The sequence below is a fragment of the Podarcis cretensis genome (assembly GCF_951804945.1).
Source record: "Podarcis cretensis genome assembly, chromosome: 4".
Classification (NCBI taxonomy): Eukaryota; Metazoa; Chordata; class Lepidosauria; order Squamata; family Lacertidae; genus Podarcis; species Podarcis cretensis.
Window position 1 is genome coordinate 21,141,101 of NC_137173.1, and position 20,618 is coordinate 21,161,718.

The window sequence follows — 20,618 nt, forward strand, 5'->3', positions numbered from 1 at the left end:
GAAGACTCCCTGGAAAAGACCCTGATGTTGGGAAAGATGGAGGGCACAAGGAGAAGGGACGACAGAGGATGAGATGGTTGGATAGTGTTCTCGAAGCTACCAGCATTAGTCTGACCAAACTGGGGGAGGCAGTGGAAGACAGGAGGGCCTGGCGTGCTCTGGTCCATGGGGTCACGAAGAGTCAGACATGACTAAACGACTAAACAACAACAACAACGTGCAGACTGCTATTGTTTTATTGTTGTTAGCCGCCCTGAGCCCGGCTTCGGCTGAGGAGGGCAGGATATAAATAACATTTATTATTATTATTATTATTATTATTATTGAAGTCTAGCTAGAGACAGGGCATCAGAGTAGCAAGGGAAATGTCCCAGCAAAGTGGATTCTCAGAGTGAAGGAGGGAGAGAAACCAGATAGCAACTACTGGAGGTTTTCTGGAAAATCTAATTAAGGAAACTTATGTTTTCCACGCCACAGAGGTTTGTGTTGCATTTTAACTATGATACTAAAAGAATAAGACATCCAGAGTAGCCTTCCTTCCTTCCTTCCTCTTCCTTTTCATTTAAACTTTTTTTAATCTCACATCTTCAGAATTAAAAGTATTGATTGTACTCTGCTCTCAAGTCAAATCAGTACATTGGCTTAGATGAGGCCAGATATACTTTTCCTCCTTTCTGAAAACTCCTGTTTTAGCATGGACACAAGAAAGCCACTAGCTTTGTAATTTATTGCATGCCATAACAGTTCAAGGATGCAAAGTCATTAGAGCTAAAAGAATATTGAGAGCTTTTTCATGTCACTCATCCAAGAAAGAAGGCTCTTCCTGTGGGCAAAGGAAGGCGTTGTGACACCCAGGGCGGGCGTCGCTACATAGGACGCATGTGCGGCATCGTTATGTATGACGCATGCACCGTACGCAGCGCCACCGTACATGCACTGTATAGCACTTTGCCACTGGCACCACTCCAGCGCCGTACGGACAATGCCGGGATCCTCTGCTTGCGGCTGTGTCTGTACGGCGCTGGAGTAGCGCCAGGGCAAACCTCTATACAGCGCATGTGCAGCGTCACTACGTACAGCACATGCATGCAACACTGCACATGCGCTGCACTTAGTGGTTTGCCGCTGGCACCGGGATCCTCTGCTCCCGGCTGCAGCCGCAAACGGAGGATCCTCCACATGCAGCTGCGGTAGCACGATGGCTGCTTGCGCCGCCGCGAGCCCCCGTGGGGTGACTTCTTTTCACCCCCGCAGACATGGAACCCGGGGCACACCACCCCCACCCCCACCCCACCCCGTTGCCACTGGCACTCCCAGGTTATCGCAAAAGCTTTTGAGAGAGAAAGAAAGAGAAAGAGAAAGAAAAAGTGTGTGATAGTTGCTATGTGTGCTCCAGAAGGGAGGATATTCAAAGAATGTTCTATGATATCTTTGCTAGCATACAAGCTTTTAGGTATTTTTTTCTGTTAAGTGCAAGGAATAGTTTTGTCGACCTCAAAACTATATACATTGTGCTATCAACCAACACTGATCCAATAAAAGATATTATCTGGACAATGGGCACCAGTGGTTTTTAGACATCATACCTATATGAAACCTGCCACTGAGGAGCAGCAGTAGGAGACAGTTACTGCCTACAAGGCTTGATTTTCATGAACTTTACAGAAGCATTTGGTTGGTCACATCAGGAAGCAGAATGCTAGACTAGGTAGATGGATGTAGCAGGATTATAATCAAAGACTCCTAGAACTGTAGAGTTGGAAGGGACCACTAGGGTCATGTAGCCCAACCCTGTGCAATGTAGGAATCTCTCGCCCAACATGGGTCTTGAACTCTTGACCCTGAAATTAAGAGTCTCATTTTTTACTGACTGAGCTATCTCTCCTGGACTAGTATTATCATTGCTGGATTTATTACCCATTTGGGTAATCTTACTTACATTGTTCTCCTAGAATCTTTTCAGTTTTCAGTTCTGAAAATACTTTTTAAAAAAATTAAATAAAAATTAAATCTAAATATCAATGCTTGTGGATGGATTGTTAAAGTATTACTATAAAGTAGCAACTTCTTAAATTCAGCCCATTTCTGCTTATAACAATGCCACTATTCTGTGACTGATTCTCCCCCACCAGCAATTAGAATCTGTGAACATTCTGTGACATTATAATGAAGTAGGGGGAGCTTGCAGATGACAGGCAAATACAGTGGTAGCTCCACTTACGAACACGATCCGTTTCAGGGTGCCATATGCACCCTGAAAAGTCCATAAGTAGAGCGCTGCTACTGCACATGTGCGAAGCTCACAGGGCGAACCCGGAAGTAAACACTTCTGGGTTTGCCGCGTTCGTAACCTGAAAAGCTGCAACGCGAAGCAAACATAACACGAGGTATGACTGTAGTCAGTTTAGCAACCATTTCAACCCAGTAGTAGTAGTAGTACTAGTAGTAATAACAACAACAACAACAACAACAACAACAATAATAATTTATTTATACCCCGACCATCTGGCTGGGCTTCCCCGGCCACTCTGGGCGGCTTCCAAACAAAATATTAAAATACGGTAATGCTTGAAACATTAAAAGCTTGCACTGCTTCATGTATTTCAGTGGCTTCCCTTGCATGTTCTAAATGGCAGGTTGCATCACACCGACAACATGACTGTCCCCACTTCCACTGAGGCTGATAGGAATGTTGCCATTTATTATTTCGGTGGGAAGGAGCAAGGACTCTCTCATTGTATTTTAAGCTCTTTGGGTGAAGTTTGCTTCCATGTTTCTCATGGAGCTCAACCTCCTAAAGTCCCAAGCGCACAGCGGGGGTATTTGGGGGCTAGCAGGAAGTCTATTCAGCTGGCAACTTTTGTCGTCTCACGCTGTTCCCAGTGTGTCAAGTCAAGTGCTCAGACTGCCAAAACACAAATGTAGGAAGCTGCCTTTTAAAACACGAGACAAAGATCAGCGCCAAGGAATGAAACCAGAAATTACTCAAATACAATAGGAAGCTTGACGTCACTTAGAATTTATGACTTACCAGAATAGCAGAGACATGCCATGCTGCCAAAAAGAGAGAGAAATATTTGCCCACTTGGGCTGCCATTCCTACGACAGTGTCACTAAAATGATTATTTGGAAGCAGACAATGAGTCCACAGCTGAGGCAACATCATATTGGCCCTGGCTGCAGCTGACTCAGTCCAATATGGTCTCATTCATTCGTCCAAAAATAATGAAGTGCTGTTGTTCTTGTGAAACAGCAGCATTCCATGCACTCCACAAGAAAACAAGCGGAACCAATTAAAAGAAAAACCCAACAACAGTTAAAACACAACAGCAAATAAAATTAATTTAGGATTCAAGATTAAGGTGAGATGGTTTCCAGACATCTGAAATCTGAAGGAACATCAGTCCAAGATAAAGCAGACTCATTTTCTGTGGCTCTGAAGGGAAGGACTAAGAACCAATGAATGGAAATAGCAGTGAAGGAAATTTTGGCTGAACTGAGATAAAGATTTTGTCAGTAGAGATGGACACATTGGTCAATTTCAGTTTCTTATTTATCCAATTTTAAGTTCATAGTTCTAGACCTGTTTGCAACTTTTTTTTAATTCAGCAAAATGTTAGTGCAAATATCTCCTAGTGCAGATCACTCCTTTACTGAGAGAAAGACAGGAAATAAATAAAACCAATCAATCAATCAATCAAATGAAAGGAGGTCATTTGAACTCAATGGGACTTGCCTCTGGCAAGACATGCAGAGGACTGTGCTCTTAGAAGATTATGATTAAGCAGATATGCATGTATCTTTGCATGATCAAGGTGGAATAGTTTATTAGGGTTTCAGGAAGGAGGTATTGTTTATCCCTTTCTACAGCTCATTCCTATTGTCCATCTGCTGACTTTGGCCCCAGTCAGCTGGTCCTTTCAGAAATGAAGAATGCAATTATGCATCTGCGAACGAAAGCAACACTGTGATCAAAAGAAGTTATTTTTAAGGGGTTCTTAAAGGTTGGTGCTGATAATACCATTCAGCTGTTAAAAGTTGCTGTAACTCTGAAACTGACTGGGGAGTTTATAATTGAAATATCTGCCTTAGCGTGATATACATCTATCTGATAAAACAGGCCAGTCACTGCCTATCCTTTGTGGAACTCCATTATATTGATTACAGCTGAGTCAGATTTGTAATTTTCCCCTGGTTCCTTTAGTTCTCTGAGACAGCAATGTAGTTAAGAAGCTAATGTAGTGTAGTGATAATGAACAGACGTTGCAGGTGAGAAATTATCCGTGCAGATCTCAGCACAACTATTAACTGGACAGCCTTAGTTAAACCACTAAAGTACTGGTTCAGGCTTGCAAAATAAAAGTTTGGAGCTATGGGGGCAAAGTGTTAAGAACTTGCATGCCTACATGCTCCCTCTTCCTGTCAAGTGCTTGTGATCCCAGCCCCTATTTCTGGTTTCAAGCAAACCATTGTTTCTGAATTTTCATCTGAAACCAGCAAACTAAGGTTTGCAGATCAAGATTGGAGACCAGGATCAAATGCCTGAGGCTGGGGGTTCTTAAGGTTTTCTCACATAGTGCCAAACCATAATCTGAACTAGAGATGGGTGGATCTGTAAATTTTGGTTTCTCTCCGCTTCTCATTTTTCCACTCAACTTCAGTTCTCCACAGTTCCACACCAGCTTGCCAATTTTTGAAACAAATCCTCACGAAAATTCAGCCGCATCTTTGCGCTACATCTTCTCCTCATATGCACAACTTTGTCTGCAGCGTTGTCTACTACACATTTGTGCCAAGAAATCCCCTGTTTATATAATGTATTTTGTATGCTGTTGTCAGCAACACATGTATTTTTATGCATACTTTGCCCTAGCATAAGCATTTTTTGTATCGATTACATGGCTGGAAAACTGCATCGCAAAATGTGAATTTTGAAGGATGGCTTTGTCTTGGTTTGCTTACAGTTTCAGAAATTGAGAATCGGGTAGGTTTGCCCAGAAATGTTAGCTGAATTAAATTTCTCCCCCATCCCAAAGCTGAACCAGTCCAAAGATCCCTCTCCCAGGCTGCAGTAAGGGGAAAACTTGTGGAAGGATAACAATTTGAAGACAGAGCAGAACAGAAATGGGAGCAGTGATGCTTTTCAGAAACCTTTTCACTGCTGATGGGAGTTGTAGTCTGAAAACATGACCATGCCAGCTAAGACTGGTGAGAGTTGTAGTCCAAAACATCTGCAGGGCACCAGGGCTGGTTTATTCATTTAACCCTTCCTTTGCCCATGGCATATGTCTGCCAGCTGGACTCAAGCAACCATAAACCAGGTTGACCCCCCCCCCCCTAGGTACTTCCTTTTGTGTTTATGTATTTGTACAGGAAAGGTTTGCAGTGGGTGAAAGGAGACATGGAATTTCCTTATTAAGATTGTTCACCTATCAAAAGGAGTGCATTTTGTCTAAAGGCTACAGGCAACAGTAATCCAAATGGTTATTTTCCATTTTATGAAAGAACCTTTTTCTTCCCTTCCTTTTGATGCCTTTGAGCATCCAACCTCTAATCTTGGTATTCTGTTGCAGTCAAAAGATCTGGATCCCCTCGAGATGTCTTTGCAAATCTGCAAGTTAAGGTTGTTGAAATCTGGACATGAGCCCAGAGTATTTCACTGAATTAGGTTTTGTCCTAGCCTTGTAATTAAAGTAGCAGTGCTGGAACATGCTCAGGACAGACCCTTAAAAGAAAAAGAAAAAACAAAAACCTATGTTCAAAGCAAGATTTTTAAAAATATTTTTTAAAAGCCTAATCTTCTCCATGTCAGCAATTCCCAGTTAGGAAGTTAGGGGTGAGGTGTTGGAGGAAAGAGCCCTGTGTGCTACACAGCCTGGGCTAGCTCCTCCACCAACCTACCACACTGTCCTGGAAGTTGCTGTCATATAAGTACTGGTGAAATAAGATTCAGCTGCCACTCAGGCAGTTTCTTTCTGTATGGAGAATTGGAGAGGGAGGCATTTTATCATTTACCTCAAGCAAAAAAAGTATTTTGAGCTGCCCTTGTGTAGAGAGCCAGCATTGCTTGTTTGTTTGTTTGTTTGTTTGTTTTATTAAATTTATACACCCCTGATGTTGGGAAAGGTTGAGGGCACAAAGAGAAGGGGATGACAGAGGACAAGATAGTTGGACAGTGTTCTTGAAGCTACCAGCATGAGTTTGACCAAACTGTGGGAGGCAGTGGAAAACAGGAGTGTCTGGCGTGCTCTGGTCCATGGGGTCACGAAGAGTCGGACATGACTAAATGACTAAACAACAATAATATACACCGCCTTTCATCAAAAGATCTTAGGATGAATCACAGAATAAAATACAAGATAAAACACAAGTATATAATAAAACCAAAACAACAACAAAACAATACCCACTGTTATGTACTGAATTGAATAGGATCCAATTTCACTGGCGACGAAGGTGGGATCCTGCTGAGCTGACTGCCACACACAGCACCGCAGCACCGCCACCTGCCGCACCGCTGCCTCGCACTGTGTATCCAGGCTTCAGCTCCAGGACACAAGGAACTCAGAATGGCAACCGACAGCAGCTTCTCGCCGTTCAACCCAGCATCTGGAGACTGGGAAGCGTATGCCTCCCATTTCACCTTCCTCCTAGAAGCCAAAGGGGTCACCGATGCAGAAGACGCCAAGAGGAGGGCAATATTCTTCAGCGTCTGTGGAGAGGAGACGTTTGAAATCGCCCGGGCTCTCCTTGCACCTGAAGACGTCGCTACTGTTCCATACAAAACAATAATGGAACAGCTGAAGGGGCACTTTTCGCCACAGCCCTCAGTGGTGGTTCGTCGAAATGCCTTCTATGCAAAGCGGCAAGCCCCTGGGGAAACCATAACAGGGTTTGTGACCTCTCTCCGCCAAGCTGCCCGGTTCTGCAACTTCTCAGAGCTGGAGAACATGCTTCGTGACCGCCTCGTCGGTGGCCTGAAAGATGAGAAGCTGCAACGACGCCTCTACGCTAAGAAGAACCTAACGTTCCAGGTCGCTCTGGAGGAGGCCCTGGCAACGGAAGCTGCTGAGAGGTCGACGCAAGAGGCACGGCCAAGCCAGCTGTCCCAACCGAGGGTCCACCATGAAGACCTCACCGACGACTCAGGATCCGACAGGGAGGAGGTGCACCGAGTACAGCAGCGCACTCAAGCAGCCCACATACCACAGCTGCCTCGACGAGAAGGAGGGAACTGCGCAAGCTGTGGAGAAAGTCACGAGAGGAGGACCTGCCGTTTCCACAACGCAGAGTGCAGGCAGTGCAGAAAATTGGGACACATCGCCCGGGTGTGTCGGGCTCGGCCCACCCAGGCATCAGATGACCAATCCAAGAGCCCCAGGTCCCGGGGCCCAACGCACCAAGGCAACTCGACGGAGCTCACGGACTTCCAGGTATACCAGTTGCCCCACCCCAACGTAGAGAAAATTTATGTAGAGGTACAGATAGAGGGGGCCCCATGCCGCATGGAGCTTGACACGGGTTCAACTCTATCCATAATCTCGGCAAGGACCTTAAGGAAACTGTGTCCTACTGGGGGTCCCAAACTCAGGCCAGCCCCATTCACCCTCCGGGACTTCCAGAAACGTAAGGGGGTGGGGGTGGGGGTGGGGACCTTCAGGGTGCAATACCGAGGGCGGACGCGGCAACTGGACTTGCTTGTGGTCAAGGGCCCCTACATTAGCTTACTGGGATTGGCATGGTTTGGACCACTGGGGCTAGCCATCACCAGGGTGAACCACATGAGCTTACAAGTGGACGTGGACGCCATATGCAAGGAATTTCCGGGGGTTTTCGATGGGAAATTGGGACAGTATACGGGCCCCCCCCCATTGCTCTACAGCTTGACCCCACAGTACGACCAGTCAGGCTCAAGGCCCGCCGGGTCCCGTTTGCCCTGAAACCCCGTATAGATGAGGAATTGGACCGACTCGTGGAGCAAGGAGTGCTGGAGCCGGTGCCTAATGCCCCCTGGGAAACCCCAATCGTCACACCCGTCAAGCCTAATGGTTCGGTCCGCATCTGCGCAGACTACAAATGTACCATAAACAAGGCCCTCACGGCCCATGCATACCCAGTGCCAGTGGTCAGCCATGTCCTTGCCACCCTGGCTGGGTCGAAAATTTTTGGCAAGCTGGACTTGGCCCAAGCATATCAACAGCTGCCAGTAGATGAGGCCACAGCAGAGGCACAGACGATTGTGACACACAGAGGAGCGTTCAGGGTAAAGCGGCTGCAATTCGGTGTCAGCGTGGCACCAGGCATATTCCAGAATTTAATGGACTCTCTCTTTAAAGGGATTCCTGGTGTCACCCCCTTCTTCGATGATGTGTTGATTGCCGGGCCCACACCAGAGGAGTTTGAGGACCGCCTCCGCACCGTTCTGCACCGTTTCCAGGCGGCGAGTCTCAAGGTGAAGCGGGAAAAATGTCTACTAGGCGTGCCTCAGGTGGACTTTCTGGGATTTATGGTGGACGCAGAAGGGGTCCACCTGACGGGGGACAAGGTACGGGCCATTTGTGATGCCCCAGCGCCCAAGAACAAGACTGAACTTCAGGCCTTCTTGGGACTATTGAACTTTTACCATTCCTTCCTTCCCCACAAGGCGGCGGTAGCGGAGCCCCTACACAGACTCCTGGACAAGCGGGCCCCTTGGGTGTGGGGCCAGCGCCAGGAGGCCGCATTCCACGCAGTCAAGGACTTGCTTGTCTCAAACTCGGTCTTGGCACACTTCGACGAGAGGCTGCCGGTGGTGCTAGCATGCGACGCCTCACCCTATGGCATTGGTGCTGTCCTGGGACACCAACTCCCGGATGGAAGAGAGGTACCGGTGGCATACTTTTCCCAGACACTCAACGAAACCGAGCGGAACTACTCGCAAATAGACAAGGAGAGTCTGGCAATCGTGAAGGGAGTAAAAAAATTCCATGATTTCTTGTACGGGCGGCCCTTCACCGTGGTGACTGACCACAAGCCGTTGCTTGGCTTGTTTGCCCCCGAAAAGCAGACCCCCCAAGTGCTGTCTCCTCGCGTCCTCAGGTGGTCAATTTTCCTTGCCAGCTACCAGTATGCACTGGTTCACCGCCCTGGGAAGGCGATGGGCCATGCGGACGCCCTCAGCAGGCTACCACTACCGGAAACAGGCCCCGACCCAGCACCTGCACAAGAGGTTATGAGCCTGGAGCTGCTTCCCGACCGCCCTATTCAGGCACAAGAAGTTGCACACCATTCCAAGAAAGATAGGGTCATCTCCCGGGTCCTGGACTGGGTGTGGAGGGGATGGCCCAGCAGCAGCCCTGGGCCAGAATTCGCCGGCTACACAACCCGCAAACATGAACTGTCAGCCCACAAGGGGTGCCTGTTATGGGGAAGCAGGGTCGTTGTTCCCCAGCCCCTCTGCAAAAGGGTCCTCACAGCCCTACATGAGACACACCCAGGGGTAGTAAGAATGAAAGCCCTTGCCAGGAGTTATGTGTGGTGGCCGGGGATCGACGGAGAGATAGAGGCCTGGGTCAAACAATGCCAGGCCTGCCAAGAATCCCGCCCAGATCCCCCAAGGGCCCCAGTCCAGTCCTGGGAGCACCATGATCACGCCTGCATGTGGACTTCCGAGCACCATGGTCACGCCTGCATGTGGACTTCCGAGCACCATGGTCACGCCTGCATGTGGACTTCGCTGGCCCCTTTCAGGGGAAAACATTCTTCATAGTGGTGGACTCCTACACCAAATGGCTGGAAGTCGCACTGGTACCGTCCACTTCTACGTCTGCAGCCATCCGGGTACTACGTAGGCTGTTTGCAACCCACGGGCTCCCTGACACTCTCGTCTCAGACAACGGGACGGCATTTACGTCAGGAGAATTCCAAACCTTCACAGCACAGAACGCCATCCGCCACATCCGTTCGGTGCCATTCCACCCGGCCACCAATGGCCAAGCAGAACGCATGGTGCGGACCACCAAGGACACCCTTCGCCGCATGACGCAAGGGGATTGGGAGTACCGCCTTGCCACATTCCTTCTAGCACAGCACAGCACCCCCAGCTCAACAACTGGCCGGAGCCCCGCTGAACTACTAATGGGTCGGCGCCTTGCAATCAGATTGGACCGCCTTCACCCCGATAGAGCTCAGGATGAGGTAGGGGTGGGGGAAGGCAGGAACCCCCAGACCTTCGAGGCCCAGGACCCAGTGTACGCAAAGAATTTTGGGGCAGGCCCTGCATGGGTACCCGCCACAGTCACCAGGGTCACTGGCCCCGTGTCGTATGAGGTGCTAACAGACGGGGGGCAATGCTGGCACCGCCACTGCGACCAGATACGGCGACGATTCCCGGGAGAAAACCAGGAGGAGGAGGACAGGTCAAAGGAGTCCCAAGGGAACAGTGGGGCAGTGAGGCCCATAGAGCAGCAGGGGCAAGCAGGAGAGGCAGAATCAGTAAATACAGAGAGGACCCGTGAGGCCGAAAGGACACCAGAACCAGAACTACGACTGAGCGAGCAGGTTGCACCAGACCCAACGGCCCCATCACAGCCAGCATCCTTGGAACACAAGCCAGAACCTGAACCCCGGACCAGGGAACACCCCAGGCCGCAACGCACGCGTAGGCCGCCAGCGTACCTTGAGGACTATGAATGCGACCTCCCGGGCAGGACTGGAACTTAGAGGGGAGGGGTGTTATGTACTGAATTGAATAGGATCCAAACTGCAGCAGTCTGATTGGTCCTAGAACAATAGGATCCAAAAGGCAGCAGTCTGATTGGTCCTAGAACAATAGGATTCAGAATGCAGCAGTCTGATTGGTCTTAGAACAATGCAGCAGTATGATTGGTTGGCAGGAACCACCCAATCATGCTCCAGATAGAAGTGAATCCACAACCTGATTGGCTTACAGTAGAATTCCAGAATTAGCCAATCATGTGCAGCCCATTGTGTAAATAATGTATATAAAGCAGATACTTTGAGGGGACTCTCATTCATTCCTCCTCACCACTATGAGCTGAATAAAGAGCATGAAATCACTTTGCGACTCTGAGTATATTTCACCCACCCACCCTTCTCACAGATACACTTAAAAGGCTGTATGTTATTAAACAGCCAAAGGCCTGGTTGAAGTGGAAAATTTTTGCCTGGCATGTAAAAATATGCAATGAAGGCACCAGGAAAACCTCCCTGGGGAGAGCATTCCACAAACGGGGAGCCACTATAGAAAAGAGCCATTCTCGTGTTGCCACCCTCTAGACCCCACAAAGGAGGAGGCACACAAAGAAGGGCCTTAGTTGATGAACACAGAGTCCGGGGCAGTTTGTATGGGGCGAGGCGGTCCTTGAGGCATCGTTGTCATGGTAACACCGTCTCCAGGCCCAGTGCTTTGCTCATTACATTTCTGCCCAGTACTTCCCACTTTTTCCCTCTTGTCCCTCAAGGAAGAGTTCCATATACAGATTGTGTCACCACAACAAGCCTGTGAGGAAGGCTAGGCTGAGAGAGAGTGTGACCGGCTCAAGGATACCCAGTCTGTGTTGTGGCCGGTTAGGGATCTGAATCCAGATCTTCACAGTCCTAGCCTGGCCTAGCCTGGCACTCTAACTACTATACCATATTGTTCTTTACTCTCTCCCCCCCCCCCCATTCACCTATAAGCCTTACTTGCTAGCTTTTTAGAAACACCTGGCTGCCCGTTGTTATAAGAATGTTGCACTAGATGGACTCTTCTTTTGTAAGCCAGAAATAAAGGTGAAAGCTATTGGGATAAAGGCCAAATTTTCTCCTTTCCAAAGAGGATCTTAAACTAGTATGAACCTGCCACCCCATCTTTTATTTTCTTTTTAACCAGAATGCTTTTTCTTAACAACATTGCTGAGGATCATGTAGCTAGAGGGGACAAAATAGTAGTACAGTGAAAATTTTAGGAAAGAGCTTTGGCCATCTTCCCTTGTTGTAAAAATGCCCTCAGAGTCCATGATGGGGTCTCTGTTGTGCTCAAATGGCTGCAAGTACAACTTTAGAACTCCTGGACATCAAATAATGCTGAATGTTGGAAGACTTAGGGCAGATAAAAGTACTTTTTCATGCAGTAAGCAGTTAAAATATGGAACTTGCTCCCACAGGAGGTAGTGATTCCCACCAGCTTTAGAAGAGGATTAGACAAATTCATGGAAGATAAGACTATCAGTGGTTACCAGCCATGATTACTATGTTCTGCTTCCATTGTTGGAGGCCTTATGCCTCTGAATACTAGTTGCTGGGAATTGCATGTGCTGTTGTGCTCATGTCCTGCTTGCAGACTTCCCATAGGCAACCAGTTGGCTACTGAGAGAACAAAATGGTGGATTGGATGGGCCATTGCCTTGCCCCAGCAAGCTCTTCTTGACACTCAGATCAGCCAAATCAACCCTGGCAACCAATGGGGTGATGGATGTTCACAGCCCATTTGCTCTCACATGGATTCTCCAAAAAGCTGAGTGCACTCAGAGGGTACATCATTCTGGATTTCCCATCGTTGACAGTCACAAGTGGCCTGAGCTCCAATTATGCTTCCTGGCATCTGCACAGTAGAAGGCGACCATCCACCCATCATCTTTTTTATTTGCATGCCACCTTTCCATAGTTAAATCCATGCTCAAGGTGGCTTACAACACACACACCCCAACAACACCTTAGCGCAAGAGTCTGCTCAGCAGCTTCAGCTTTTGTAGCTGGAGTCAGACAGGACCCTGCCCTCCCAGGCCAGGTGGATAAAGGCCTGAAAGGAAGGGAGTATGTCTCCCAGGTTTCACAGCCAAGGTAGGACCAATGCAGACAGCAAAGCTTGAAAGACACATGACTAATTGGTGTGAGGTCATCCCATGACAGGCAGCATCTATCTTGCTCCCCAACCAGTAAAATTTCCCCGAATGGCATGCAGCTAAAAAACGCTGAGCCAAGAGTCAGAGAGGATCCCATTGATTTCTGCTCTTAAAAGACTGTGGCATTAAATTATTAGAGATCAGAAGAAACTCATTGACCATGGAAATTGTCTCCATCGAAGAGATAATATGCCTATTGCAACCTCTGAGACCTTGTTTGAGACCTTTAAGTGCTACTATTCCTTCAAGGGCTTCCCTTAGTAAACATCTGCTGTGGAGAAGTATTGGACTCCAGCTGTTTGCAGCTGTAAAGCCTTGAATGCCTAATATTTACACAGTGGGGGGTAGGCTGCATTCGCAGCTGTGTTCCCCTCCTGAATTCCTTCCTCCACTTGAACTCCCCACCCGCACCCCCCATGAAACAAAAACCCCAAACGGAATAGCTCACCCAGGAAAACTTTGGTTGTGCTTGAATCACAAGGAGCCTTAAAACGCCACAAAATTGCAGCTGCAACATTCTAAGGAAAGTTGTGCAAGGCCGGAGTAGGCAAGGAAAAGTGAGTGATTTGCAAAACTGGTTTACTCAAGGCTTGCTACATGAATGTTTAGAAAGTCGACAGCACAGGGGCAGACGAGTGGAGAGGCAGCCCACAAATGATGAATAGCTTTCTGCTACTCAGACAGTTTTAAACAATTGGTGCACGTGTGTGTGCGCACACAGAATAAGCCCCCAGCACGGGATCAAGCAAGTCTTCTTGTTTTCTGTCTGATGCTTTACAAACAGCCAGTAGAGACAGGATCTGAATTTAATGCTGTTAAAGAAATAACTGCAGAGCAGTCAAAGCTACCAACAATGCTCAGCCATAGTTTGTTTTCTGTGCCAAGGTATTGCTCTGGAACACCTGCAGGGAACAGTATACAACCAGTTCCAGATTGCTAGCCATTGGAGTGAGTGGGCTGTCCGTAGAATGTAGGACACCTTGAAGAAGCTGTGAAATTCCAGGAAGGAGATAATCCAGGAAGGAGAGAACTGAGTCCATTGAGTCTCTCCTAGCAGAAGATCCTCATTGATCCACAATGGGTTTCCAAGGGGTAACTGTGTGTATGCAACCCTGTATTGTCACCTTTTCTCTTCTGATCAAGCGTACACCATCTAGGAGAACTTCTAAAAGGCTCTTGGGGGAAAGTAATTTAGGAGGAGTTGGTCCTCTGATCTCCTTACAATTTTTTCCCTGTATTCTATTCAGGTTGGAACCTTCCCAAGGGTTTTGGCAAGAAGCTGGATAAATGCTATTCTATTCCTCTTCAGGTGCCACCACTGGAACTGGCCCTCCAATCAGTTAACATTTGCCTGCAATTGCACAACAGAATCTACAAATGTTCATCTTCAGAATGGAAGGTTGTTGCTGGGTTGGTTGGTGAGGGTCCAGAAATTCTAAATCATCCTTCTCCAACCTGATGCCCTACAGATGTTTTGGACTATAACTCCTATCCCCAACTTGTGTTTCCTGTGGCCATGCATGATGGGAGTTGTAGCCCAATAACATCTGGAGGACACCAGCTTTTGGAATTCTGCTCTAAACTGTCTAGAATGGGTACCCATCTTAAAAGGAACTAGTAAGAAGAAAAGAGTGTCTTTCATCATGCGCACCACAGACACACCCATTTACATGCATACTCACATAAAATTAGAGGGATTGTGATTTTAGATCAGAGGGAAGCTTCCAGGCATAATTGTGAGTCCTCCCTTCATCTCTCATCTTAGAAATTAGCCACAATCCAGAGGATCTGTTTAATCAAAGATCCCTGGAAATGTTTCAGAATTTGAACTGAGAAGTTTGCCAGCAAGTGGTTCCTTTCCTCCCTTTCTATTTTTGGAAAATGTTCCACAGATCTTTGATCTATGGGGCTCTCCTCCTGTTCCTAGAGGAGATTGCAGAAAACAGCAGAAAAATAAAATAAAATAAGCCAACCTCCCTGATATTAGGGTCAACATTGCACAGCAACTTTCAACCACTTACTGTAGTCCCTGCTCACCTTGGTCAGAAATACATTCTTTAATAATATACCATGCTCTCTTGGTAAATTCAGATAACAAGTTCTGCAGTCCTCATTTTCCTATCTGAAGAGGGTCAGAGCATGATTGCCACCATAGCAACCACACTTTCGAAAACTCTGGTCAGAAAGCAAAACTCCTGCATATTTTGGGCCAAATCTGAATTTGAGCCAGGGATGATTGCAGTGCCTGTAAAATAAGGAAGAGTGCAGAACAAATACATCTGGAATTATGGGCCATGAGAGCATACATGGCTGCCTTTGTCAGAGTCTTGGTCCAACTAACTCTGTACCAACAACTCTGATTGAGAGTAGCTCTCTAGAAACTCAAGCCTTGCTCCCTGAGATCCTCCAGATTAAGATACCTGCAACTGTATCTGGGATCCTGTGCATTCAAAGCATGCACTTCACTGCTGGGAAGTGGCTCCTTCACTGGTTCAGCAAAGCTTGTAGTGGGCAGGCTTGAGTCTCAGCACATGACTTAAGCCTTGGGGAGATCTGTTCCGTTGGGATTTCCAACACTTAATGGACATAAGGATATATCTTTGTGCTACTTCACACACTGCAATTTCCTAAAACCACTTCCCCATGGAGCAAATGTGTGAAACTTGCAGGGAACTCAGCATGTGCGAATGACGCAACATGTGCCTGACTTGCTGTGGATATGTGCATTGGCTGGCTTCAACTTGTGCACAACATAGAATAATAGATTCATTGTAGAGTTGGAAGCAGTCACAAGAGTCATCTAGTCCAATCCCCAGCAATACAGGAATTTTGTTGTCCAACATGGGGTTTGAACACACAAACCTGGAATTAAGAGTCTCATGTTCTACCAACTGTGCAATCCCACAAGCTTTAAAATGTGTACACAGTGAAGGTACCCCACATGCAAGTGTACCCCATGCATGCAGGGTGAATCCAGGTCTGCCAGGTGTGTGTGACAATTTCTTTACACCCTGACTTCATGCACATTCCTACATGAAAGCATTCCTCATGTCGGAATTTGTCATGTTTGAATGTGGCCCTGGGTGTGTGACTTTTGAAAGATTCAGATGCACTCATGCAACTAATCCAACCTCCTGTGACCATGAATGTATGTTTCTGGAGCTGCATGTGTCCACTCAGCTGCTAATGTACACAATTTCAGAACTAGTATGGGCTGCATAACAGCTGCCACAATCTTTGCAAGAGTGGTATGTATATATGTTTGTATGAAAGACACGGGGGGGGGGGTGCCTTCTGCAAAACTACTCCCTGGATCTCTAGTTGTTCCTCAGAGTGTTAACAGCCTTGCCCTATGCTGGGAAAACAAACCTTTAAGTGGGGCACACAAGGTCTGCAGCCAAAAGCAAGATGGCCAGCTGGCAGCTGCTATGAATCACAGAATCATAGAATTGTAGAGTCCAACTCCCTGCCATGCAGGAATATGGTAAAGGTAAATGACCCTGGACAGTTAAATCCAGTCAAAGGCAACTATGGGGTTGCAGCTCTCATCTTGCTTCAGGCTGAGGGAGCCAGTGTTTGTCCACATGTCCAGCATGACTAAACCGCTTCTGGCACAACAGAACACCATGATGGAAACCAGAGCGCATGGAAATGCCATTTACCTTCCTGCCTCAGTGGTACCTATTTATCTACTTGCACTGGCCTGCTTTTGAACTGTTAGGTTGGCAGGAACTGGGACAGAGCGACAGCAGCTCACCTGGATGCGCAGATTCGAACCGTCAACCTTCTGATCAGCAAAGTCAAGAGGCTCAGTGGTTTAGACCACAGTGCCACCCGCATCCCCCCTTTTTTACCTGCAGGAATATACAGCTGCCCCATACCAGGATCAAACCTGCAACCTAGGCGTTATCAGTATCATCCTCTAACCAACTGAGCTCTCCAGGCTGATGAGCTCCATAGACAATTCTTGCTTCACAAAACCCTAGTAGCACCGTAAATATTTGCCATTTATTACTTTCACACACTAGACACCACTTCATCAGTCGCTTCAAGAGTTCTGCATTTATTGCACTGAATGCAGGTCTAGTTACATGAGCAGAGGGGAGAGGGGCACTCCAAGCCCACCATCGACATGTGCACCAATGCATTGCGCATGGTGGGTTGCCAACAGAGACCCTGCACATGGCATCCTGGTGAGATCATGCATTGTGTGAGCGATTATTTGCATGACCATTCCTAGTGCAACCTGTGGTGCGTCAAGCAGCCTCAGAAGTCCTTTGAGGCGGGGGAGTTGCTTGCATCCCAGTTGCCCTCTCTTGCGCATCTCCTCTCGCAAGTGCACCGCCTGAGAGGACATCCAGGGGGCGCGTTTCCACCACGCGCCCGGTCAGTTTCACACACCAGGAGCAAAAGTTGAGAGAAAGAAGAGACACTCACCATCTCTCCGCAGGTTCGAAGCGCGCAAGGCTCGGATAGATCCGCTCTGGGCGCCGGCGCTGGAGCCCTGTCGGTTGCAAAAGCTGGCGCAGATCGCAACGTAAAAGAGGAGATGCTCAAACGGTTGCATTGGGACGCTTTGCTGCTTAGCACAAAGTCTTTACTTTTTAAAAAAGTGAGGACGGATTCCTCTTCCAAATGGAATATCTCCCTGTTCGCGACGCTTTTAAAGCCTTCCCTTTGTCCCCTCCCGAACTGACTCTCCAAACTCAGCCCCGATGATGTCCAACATGAATGAACTCCCCCCCTCCCCGCTTCCTCGCCCTCCTCCCCTCTAAAGTGGCTGGCTGGCTGGCTGCAGTGACGATGAGGTGGGAAACCTCTTTGCCAAGTTACAACAGTTAAGAGAGGGAGGCGGGCAGACGGACAGGTTACCCTCCTCCGCCAGCCCTCCAGGCTTCCTGCGCTCCACCGGCAGCTCCGCTTAAGCAGTGGGGGCGGGAAGTGATCCTGCCGAGGGATCTGGCTCCGGAGACTCTGCAGGGGGTGGGGTGGGGCTGCTTCATCCAGTTGTAGGCTCGCAACGCCCCCCTCGCCGTCGCCAGGGTGGATAGCGCCCCCAGTCCCGCGCCTGAGCTGCGCGCCAGGCTCTGCCCGATCCGGCGGGGAGCGCTCAGAATCCGGCGAGGGGGTCTCTCTTCTCGCTCGGGCAACTGAGCATCGCCGCTCGGGGGGCCGGAGGCGCTCGGCGAGGTGGTCTGGAGGAGCGATCGCGAGCTTTTGGCTTGGCTGGCTCGCTTTCTTTTCTTTTTTTGCGCGCGGAAGGGAAACGCGCCGGAGACGGCGCCCCAGGGAGGAAAGGAGGTGGCGGCGGCGGCCCCGGCGCCTCTGGCCACTGGGGCAAGGGAGGCGGCGGAGCAGCCGGACGGGGAGGAGGGGAAGGGGGGAAGCCGTCTGCTTTCAGGGCAACCTGCGGGGAAATCCCCTCTCAGGGATCCCAGCAGCCAGCAAACTCTCAATCCCTTGGGAAGGTTGGGGAATCCACAAATTGTCTCTCTGATGCTAGCTCAGTTGGTAGAACATGAGACGCCTGATCTCCAGGTCGTGGGTTTGAGCCCCACGTTAGGCAAAAGTTTCTAGCATTGCTAGGGGTTGAGCTAGATGACCCTCGCGGTCCCTTCCAACCGTGGTGCCAGCTTGAATAAAATATTGGGCGGGAGGGGGGGAAGGTACGCCCCGCCCTAAACAATCTATTGCAAACTGTGGTGCACACACACAATTTGAATGGCAATGCCCATCAACTGGGGGGGGGGCTCAAATATTTTTTTTTTTGGGGGGGGCAAAAGGATCTCCGGCCCTAAGAGTTGGCTCCTCTTTTCCCAACTCTACAATTTGATGGTTCAATGATGCAGCAGAGAGATAGCTGATGTGGCGACATCAAGGTTTGATGGATTTGACACATTTCTAGCCCACCTTTTGGCCCCAAGGAGTTCAAGGTGGCCTACATGGTTCTCCCCTTCCTCATTTAATTGACACAGCAGCCCTGCACGGCTGAGAGGCCCTGACTAGCCCAAGGTCACCTGGTGAGCTCCATATAGTTGTAGGATCCAGGCATAGGCAAACTCCGGCCCTCCAAATGTTTGGGACTACAATTCCCATCATCCCTAGCTAACTGGACCAGTGGACAGGGATGATGGGAATTGTAGTCCCAAACATCTGGAGGGCCGGAGTTTGCCTATGTCTAATGTTGCCTGATGGTGAGCCAGACCCATGGTGCATCCAGTTCAGTATTTTTGTTTTGTTTTTTTTAATAAATATTTATTAAAGTTTCCAAATTAATACAAAAAAACAAAAAACACCAAATTACACAAAAAATGACAAAAATACAAAAATACAAAATTAAAAAACAATTAAAAACAAACATAATTTCCATTTCTTATTTCCATCAACTTGTTTCCCAGACCTCCTCTCACCTTCCTCTTTTGTATTCCAGTTCGAATTCTTAACTCAGCAAATCCTTATTATAACTTCTTATAACTTATTACTCAACCTTTACATTACAGCTGGTAACCACTTAATTTCTATCCAACATCCCTCTAATGTCCATTGATCCAGTTCAGTATTATCATAGAATTGTAGAACTGGGATGCTGAGAGTCATCAAGTCCAACCCGCTGCCATGCAGAAATCTCAACTAAACTGTCCTTTGAGGAAAAAGTGGTGTTCCCTTAAGGAAAGGTCTGTGGCTCAGCGTTAGACCTTCAGTCCATGCCGGTTCAGTCCACAGCATCTCAAGGTAGGGCTGGGAATATCTTCGGCCTGAAACCTGGAAGAGGCCACAGCTAGTGGTGGAACATCTGCTTTTCAGGAGGTTCCAGGTTCAGTTCCTGGCAAGACCCCTGCTTGAAACTCTAGATCTGCTGCCTGTCCATGTAGGCAATTCTGAGCTAGATGGACCAGTGGTTTCTATGCTAGGTATAGAACAGATGCGGGCATCCCTTCCCTCCCATCTTGCTTAGTTTCTGGGTGCAGAAAAGGGACAGAAGGTCCCTCTACTAAGCCACTCATTTCCTCACTTCCATGCAGTTGCTGGTTGCTCCCATCATCCCCAGCCAGCCGAGCCAATGGGTAGCGATTTTAACTGATTGCATGTAATCTACTCTGGGAGAGTTTCTGGCCAAAAAGCAAGTTATGGATGCATCAAATAAATAAATAAAAATCCACACTGTTTAAAACAGGACTTTTGCAGTTAGGAAAGTGGTGGGGAAATGCACTGTGAAAAGTGTGGGATGGAAGAAGGATCGATGTATTAACACCCAACAAGCAAATCCACCCAGGTGAGATGTTTCAGTTGGTAGAACATAAGACTCTTAATCCCAAGGTCAGTGAGTTTGAGTCCCAGCTTGGGCAAAAGATTGCTGCATCACAGGGGGCTGGACTAAATGACCCTTGTGGTCCCTTCCAACTCTACAATTCTATGATTTTAAATCAGAACAAATGTCCAATAGAAAACAGATAATATAGCCTAACTTCTGTGCAAGCGAAACAGGATGAATGTTCAAATAAACACGTCATCTGGAGGGGTCCAAAGTTTCGTTCATGCATATGATAACTTGTACTTGCAATAGATCTGGGCTAAAGTATTTACTGAAAAGCAAAAAAAGATAAGTGATCAGAAAGTCTGATACTTGGGTATTTTCATATTATGAAGTTCTTGGATTCCTCCCCCTGCCCCCCGCAGCCACTGCCTTCCTAGCCAATTACGGTACCAGCTTGAGGGATGAAAGGACAGATTTCA

General features: G+C 48.1%; 1 protein-coding gene across 1 annotated transcript in view; it reads right to left on the reverse strand.

Annotated features, from left to right (window-relative positions):
* The window catches only part of PDGFD (platelet derived growth factor D), a 147,564-nt gene extending 129,434 nt beyond the window's left edge, over positions 1–18,130 (reverse strand). Inside the window, exon 1 of the mRNA XM_079974001.1 lies at positions 17,322–18,130. Within this exon, the coding sequence (XP_079830127.1) occupies positions 17,322–17,451 (130 nt within the window). The 5' untranslated portion in view covers positions 17,452–18,130. The remainder of the gene's footprint in view (positions 1–17,321) is intronic.
* Between the last annotated feature and the right edge of the window lie 2,488 nt (positions 18,131–20,618).